Source organism: Cyprinodon variegatus, unplaced genomic scaffold (assembly GCF_000732505.1).
Source record: "Cyprinodon variegatus isolate N-32 unplaced genomic scaffold, C_variegatus-1.0 Scaffold522, whole genome shotgun sequence".
Lineage (NCBI taxonomy): Eukaryota > Metazoa > Chordata > Actinopteri > Cyprinodontiformes > Cyprinodontidae > Cyprinodon > Cyprinodon variegatus.
The window spans coordinates 217,073-225,019 of record NW_015150975.1 but is presented as its reverse complement, the minus strand read 5'-3'; the positions used below and the strand labels follow the sequence as shown (position 1 = coordinate 225,019).

General features: G+C 36.2%; 1 protein-coding gene across 1 annotated transcript in view; it reads right to left on the bottom strand.

The window, feature by feature from the left end:
• vwa5b1 (von Willebrand factor A domain containing 5B1) overlaps nucleotides 1–7,947 on the bottom strand; it is a 70,551-nt gene that overhangs the window by 36,223 nt on the left and 26,381 nt on the right. Inside the window, exons 9-10 of the mRNA XM_015391036.1 lie at nucleotides 7,295–7,405; nucleotides 600–802 (exon numbers count right to left, since the gene is read on the bottom strand). Of these exons, the coding sequence (XP_015246522.1) occupies nucleotides 600–802; nucleotides 7,295–7,405 (314 nt within the window). The remainder of the gene's footprint in view (nucleotides 1–599; nucleotides 803–7,294; nucleotides 7,406–7,947) is intronic.

Genomic DNA, 7,947 nt, shown 5'->3' with positions numbered 1-7,947 from the left:
ATGAATATGAGTAAATAGCTTTAAAAAATGAAACCCTAACGTCCCACTTTTTTATTTAATCTTAATTACACTTTATTCCTTTTTATCTGAAAGATGCCCCAGACTCTCTTGCAGAAATCCAGTCTCCTTTCTTTTATTAGTTCACATTTTCTTGCATTACTGCTGAAAATGACGGGTATATTAGATAACAGGTAACATGATTTTTGCTGTTATATTTGTGCAAGACGATGGCAGCATCATGCCCTGGGTATTGTTTAGATTTTTATTTGTAAACAATTTTAACAGTTGTTAAATTTATCATTTTACTTCCAATTTCCTTTACCTTTTTTGCACAATTTTGTGTTGGTCTCTCATAAACTAAAACTCTCAAACACAATATATTTTCGTTATAAACTCTATGGGAGAAAATGTTTAACGGTACAAACGGTGTGAATGCTGTCTGCGGATGTGAAGCATAACCTTGATCAAATGTCAAAGTGTTTACGGTCAAGGAGAGCTTTAACAAGAGAGCTTGTTGTTATTTAGTATTGACAACATGCCAAGCAACATAATTTATCGATCTGGATCACAAAAGCAGGTGGTTTGACAGTAGTTCTTGCCTGATATAGCGTGCATGGCTGCGGATCAGCTCAATAACCCTTCCCGTGTTGCTGACTGCACCGTCTGTGAGCAGGAAGAGCAGCCTGGGGTGACCGCTGAACGTGGGCTGCCTCATAATCCAGGTGAGCGGCGCCAGGATGTTGGTTCCCCCCATGTCGGCTCTCATCTTCCTGATGTAATCACAAGCTTGAGCCAGGGCCTCCTGGATGATGAGGATGAGGAGGAGTTAGGTCCCACAGTAAATCATATACCAGTCTTATATTTACATTTTATCACTGCTGCAATTTAAAAATGGAAATGTCTTGAGAGCTGTAATGAATGAAATTTCTTTTTGTATACTCTGGGTGTGTACAAAATGACAATAAAGCCTGCCTAAGTCTAGGTCTAAGTAAGTCTACACTGCAAAAAATGTATATCTAAGTAAGACTTTTTTTTCTTAAAATAAGTGTATTTTTCTTGAATTGAGCAGGTATGTGAGACACTTTGCCAATAGGATAAGACAATTTACATTTAAAATAAGACAAAACAACTGCAGTCTCTTATCTCAAGTGCATAATATCTAATTTTCTTATTTTCAGGGTAAAAACGCTAATTCCATTGGCAGATCATCGTATTTTCCTACTCAACTTTTAAGAAATATTTACTAATTTTTAGAATGTTTTTGCAGTGTAAGTTACAAAATTCTTATGCTTTTATGCAGAACATAAACCTGAAACATTTGTCCTCCTTTAAGGTAAAACCTTTTGCACTTTTTAAGGGCCTGTGTTAAATTTTCAGGTTAATAAAAGCTATTAAAGTACAACAGAACTTCAAATTTAAGAAAGACTCAGTCTTGATAACTAACCAAAAACAAAAATCATGCCTATTGATTATACGTATAACTCCATGGGCGGTTCTACAGTAGATAGGGACCAACACCGATTGATGCCCCTGTAGGACTGGCCCTGGCCCCTATTGTGGCCCCTGTACTGAAAACATAAATGAAAACATAAACAAAAATTAAACAGAGGACTTTTTTTTTAAATAGATCTTCCCTTGATTGGAGAATTTAATGAATTAGACCATTTTTCATTGGAATTAGATTATTTACATTTAAAATGGGGAAAAAATCCATTATTTTAAGTGCATAATATGTGATTATCTTATGTTTAGGAGCAAACATTAAACAACATTATTACCTGCTCAAATTAAAGGCAAAAACACTTATTTTGAGAAATATATTCTTTTTTTCTAATTTTTGTTTTTCTAATTGCTAACAGACTGAAACTGATTCAGCCCCCATTAAAAAACACTGCCCCCTGTAAATTTCATCAGAAGAATTGGCACTAATAATCATTAAATGGTCCATTTTCACACCTGTTCATTAGAAAGCTAGTGTGAAGTTTTCTTCTTGCGCTGTGAAGCCAGAGTTAGATAAATTAAAAGCCATTTTCTTCTAGAATCCAGCTCTGTGTTGGTTTTATTTAGCAGACAGTAAATGGGGTTACTGTCTGGAGGGAGAGGATGCAGACATGCGGATGGGACTAAAAACCTATGAGACCCACGTTAAGGTCTGACGCCTGCATGCACGGGTCATGAGTTTCACCTCTTTATATATGCTGCACCTCCCCTGCCTTTCAAAACCTCATCAGCACGGCATGTGTGACTGGAAAGGTAAAAACCGGTGTGGCAGAGAAAACACAACCTTTTCCTCAAGCTCCCATTTCTCTATTGATTGCTCGGAAAATCTGCCACCCGCTTTTACTCAAGACATTCTGTCAACTCAGAGTTAAGCGAAAAAAAATAAATAAATAAATAAAAGCTCCTTTTGAGTAAAATGCTTTTAACTCTGGAAAAAATGACTGGGCCATTTGTTCCTGTGCAGCCAGCCATTGCTTGGCTCACACAGGTGTACCACTTATCGCTCCTTTATTGGTAAGAATGTTTTAAAGCAAAAGCATTGGAGAAAGTCCCACAATGCCAGCAGGTCTAGTTGGTTAAATGGATCGGTTGGTGCAGGGTAACTACAGCCAAGAGAAATAACACAATTCACTTTAATGTCACTCAGTTTTATTAGGCTGTGGTGCTGCAGTCCGTTACTCAGGCACACACTGACAATCAGGAGGTCAAGATTTTTAAAAATCAACAATCAATGCTGTTCAGGTATTTCACTCAAGCCTAAAGCCCTCATATGCAAAACCATAGCAAATAAAAAAAATAAGCAAAAGAGATTAGAGCGAGAGGCCGGTTGGGGGGGAGCGCAACTGACTGATAGCGCTCATGAGCGTTTGAAACCAAAGTGAGACCCGGGGAAACGTTAGAGAGGACCAGAGATGGGAAGTAACGAAGTACAAATACTTCGTTACTGTACTCAAGTAGATTTTTCTGATATTTTTTACTTTACTTTACTACTTATTTTTATGGCGACTTTTTACTTCTGCTCCTTACATTTTTACACAAATATCTGTACTTTCTACTCCTTACATTTTAAAAAATTGTCTCGTTACTTTAGTTTTGAATCATTTCAGTGGAGTTACCGTTGTTCTTTTTCACGTCATCAATACCAAATTCAATCTAATTGGATGGGAATCTACGTTGCATTTGACGCACCACTACAAGATGAATCGACAGATTCGGCGGTATTCATTCGCGGCAAATCATTGCAGCTTGGTGGCGGTGGCGTTAGCATAGTAGCATGGACGACGAGATGATTGAAAATGAACACAACAGAGATCTAGTCCTATTGGCAGACATCCATTTAAAATGTAGGCAACGGCATAAAAAGTGGTTTCTACTTTTACTTTTATATTTTAAGTAAATTTACAAGCCTGTACTTTGTTACTTTTACTTGAGTAAAGAAGTTTAATCAGTACTTCCACTTTTACCAGAGTATTTTTTAACACAAGTACCTGTACTTTTAATCAAGTACGGAAAGTGAGTACTTTTGCCATCCCTGGAGAGGACGAGTAAAACCAAGAGGAAAGCACAGATTCTCACTGTGTATCCCTCATGTTTCCTTATTTCTCACTAGGTTTTAAAACGCTCCAATGCAGTCACTTGCACCACTTCTAAACCAGTCTTGTGCAGCATTTTCTCTAAACTGTTGCTTGTTGCTTTGGCGTTTTATACAGAGGGAGAAAGTAAAGATGAAAGCAGGAGTGGAGAGGAAGCGGATTATAGAAGAGAAATTAGTGTACAGTGCTAAAATGTTATATTGCAGATAAGACATAAAACTGGTGGAGATAACACTAGCATCCAGCTAAGGCAAAAGCTTTATGTTTTTTTCAAAGGATAATGCAAATTCTAGAATGTGGTTAAAGAAGATATCATGGGGGAAAAAAATATTTACAGCTACAAAGTCCATGATATCAGATTGAGCACTTTATAAACTTCCTAGCATATTATTTCCATATTAGACTCCTCATTTTATTCAATTAACCATTATATAACAACATAAAATCCTGTTGAGATTAAGAATACAGTTTGGTTATTAGCACTTCCCAAGCATAGAAAAAGTTAGTTGATATATTTATATTCTTCATGTCTTCAAATGTTTACCATGCTTCATTAAGATTCATCATAAACTGTAGAGCCGTGACATCACTGTGACCTTTACTCTCAGGTGGGATGGTCTTCCCTCTCTATGAGAAGGCAGTGTCATTGGTACACTTTTATTTTCAATGCCCCTCTTGGATTAATTACACAGAAAAGCATGGCTTCTTCTGCCCTGAGATCCTAAGATCAGCTGTTGCTCGCTGTTCCTTTTGCCCGCACAGAACTAGGGAAGCAACCTTTAGCTTCGCAGCTCCTTGTGTGTGGAATTTCTTACAAAGAAACTGGAAGTTGACTGAGTTTCTATCTTTAAATGCTTTTAAGTTGAAAGTGAAAGAATTTGAAGCAGCCTCAATGATCTGTAATTGTTTTATTTGATATGTTTTTTATGTACCTGTCATTTATTTTAATGTATCTCTGTTTATTATGTAACTTTGCTGCCTCTTGGCCAGGACTCCCTTGAAAAAGATGTTTTTTTTTTTATCTCAATGGGATTTTTTTTTTTCCTCGTTAAATAAAGGTTAAATAAAAATATTGATGGCAAATGAGATCGCTTTTGGATTTGTTTGTTTTTTTACAGAATTGGAAAAGAAAGATTAAAAACAACAAGAAGCAGGCACACAGAGTCAGAGCGGGAACCTTTAGGTACACTTTCCGAGAAAAACACTTCAACTTGTTGCACTCTTTAATTGGGAAAAATAGGGAGATTTTTTTTTCATCAGTGTATCGGCTCAAGGGCTAATTTGTTATTTACTGTGTTGTATTTTATACCTTATTCTGACTATTTTGGGTTTTTTTTACATTCACATAATGAATTTAAGGAAAAGAAAAAAGGTTTAATTGTTGGAATCAGCACCAGAAGGATAAATAATAAGACAGTTGCACTGCAGAGCGTTTAGTATGCAGTATTACAGATCAAATTAAAGAGTTTGTAACACTGTCTGCCGCCACTAATAGGAATAATTGGCTGTTGCCATGAGGAAAAGTGGCCACAACTACTAAACAAGAACATCAAATTCATGAAAGAAGAAAATATTCAAAATTATAACCTAACAAACAAGTTGTGTAATTTGACACCAGCAGAGATAAAACGAGCGCACAGAAAATTAAACATGTGGGGGATTTATTCCACAGCATCTGGCAACAGACATTTATCTCCCACAAGGTTGCTTTTTTCTTTCACAGAAAAATTTGGAGATAAGCGGGAGAAATTACTGATTCATAGCTCGGCTGAGATATCTTAAAAAATAGTGAGTGTCCCGCATATATCGGGAGAGTTGGCAACTATGCTGTTGTCTTTCAAGATCTGCATCACAAAGGATACATCCGTATATATTTGCTATGTCCCCCAGGGTATGTTATTACAGGGAAAACAGCAGCATTGCAAGAAATTTAACAGACTATAACCAACAATGCAAAAATTGAAATCTAAATATTTCTAAAAATATATATACATTATAAATATTCATTTATTCTTAAAACAAGTGCATTTTTTTTATTGGGAAGGTGAGACTGTTTACCAATGGAACAAGATAAATCAAAAAAAGCATTGCATTGTCTTGTTTCAACTGCATATGATCTAATTATCTTATCTTAAGAGTAAAATACTCATTCCATTAGACGCCCATCTTATCTAGCTACTCAAATTAAGGGTAATTACACTTAATTCCAGACATTTATTACTTATTTCTAGATCGTTTTTGCCATGAAACCTAAATTATAAGAATATTTGTTTTTTTTTGTTTTAAAAAATATACATATCTTTTTTAACAGCAACTTATTACTTTTTTTTAGAATGACAAAAATTTAAATTCAATACAATTTAGGTTATTTATGGAGCACCAACTCACAACACATGTCATCTCAGGATACTTTACAGAAACAGTTCAGTTAGATTGGTTAAAAGTTTCTGTCAGTAACTGAGGTATTTTTTTGAGTGAGGTAACTGTAACTAGTTACTGTTTTAAAGCTACAGTGTGTAATTTTTAGCGACATCTAACGTCCAGACTGCAGACTGCAGCAACATGAACATCTCCCCCCCACCGCTTCTCCCCCCCAACAGTACGGCGAGCGTTGCGGGACAAAATGTCTTCCACGACGTCCGCATCACCTACCTTCTCAAGTGATGAGGTTTGTTTACATAGATAATTTTACAGATAGTATTCTCAGGCATAATACTGCCATCTACTGTTCAGTACCGTCTCAGTTCATCTCTCTCAACTTGCCGTAGTTACTTTCGAGCGTAATGGGCGATCTCGCAATCGCTAGTTTGTTGGCTCTGCGCTGCCGTAGCGCAAAGATGTCTGCCTCCATGGCTGCGAGACCCGCTCCTATGTGATTATAAATAACGAATTCTAAGGCAACGCAAATATTAAGGTTAAGAGGCTGAGCTCGTAGATGATGATAAATACAATAGTTATATATAATATATTACATTTCTGACTGTATATCCCTGTAAATATTACACACTGTAGCTTTAAAGTAACTTTCACAAGACATCTTATCGCACAGATTGGAAACACTTGGTTCCAATCTCATTGGTACCAACTTTGTACAAGTTTGTATTGGGAGTGTCCATCAGATGTTTCCATAGGACCAGATGATTCCAATATTCAAGATGTGGTGATAAAACTAAGACCTTTATGCTTCCCAAACAAGACAGAGTTGATTATATTTAGTTCAATGAATCAAACTTTATCCCTGCTTATTCATTAAAATTAGCTAATTAGCCACTGAGCTAATTTCTGAGCTGTCGAACCATGGATTTATTTTTTTTTAGGGACAAACCTGCGGTGAAGGTCATGTTATTTTGTGATTATTATCATCTCCCTTTTATCTCCTCTTTCTTTCATAATCTGTAAAACTCCGTGCATAATTATAATAAAGCAATTTATATGCATGAAATAAGCGGAACACTATGGCAATAGCCCTACTGCTCCACTTGTGAAAGTAAAATCTGTTGGGATCTTATTGGCATCAAGACAATTATTCTTATTGCCACATTGCCAAGACAGTACACTGTTAAAGAAAAAGAAAAAAAAAAGAAGGTCATATGATTTTAATTTTACTTCATATTAGTTTGTTAATTGGTTAAAACAAAAGCTTAAGTAATACTGTCAGACTTCAGGTTATTAAAGTACATGCCTGAATTGTTTACTTTTACCTCCTCGTAGTTTTGGCTGGTGGCAAAGAGTGACTTAAAAGTGGATCCAAATCCAACAATGTTGAAAAGGCAGCCAGGCATCAGACTCTTGAGAATAACCACCATGGCATCCTGAACAAAGGAAATCGAGAAAATTGAGAGCATAAATCAAATAGGGTCATAGCTGCAAATGGCTGGCTGTGAGACGAGTGAGCAGCATCACACCTTATCATTTCACCAATCACTGCCTCTTCACCAGCTCAAGGGCAGTTTCTAAAATAATACCACTTATCTCCATTCTGATTTGGGTGAGCAGTGCTAAGGCTGCCATGACTAAAACTAGTACGACTCAAAAATGCTGTTCACACATAGAAATAAAATAAAAAAATCCTTTGAGTAAGGTTCTAGTTTTGCAGAAAAATGTCTTTAAAAGATTTGTGTCAAACCCTATCAAGCTCACACTGGCCTTAAACCAAACTCCACAGAGTCAGACACATTCATTAAAAGATCAAACAAGAGTCTACAAAAAAATCTAATGGCATGACTCATTAAAAAACATACTTCAAAGAAAGAGATATAAATAAATCAAACCTTTAGAAGTGGATGGATGGATGGATGGATGGATGGATGGATGGATGGATGGATGGATGGATGGATGGATGGATGGATGGATG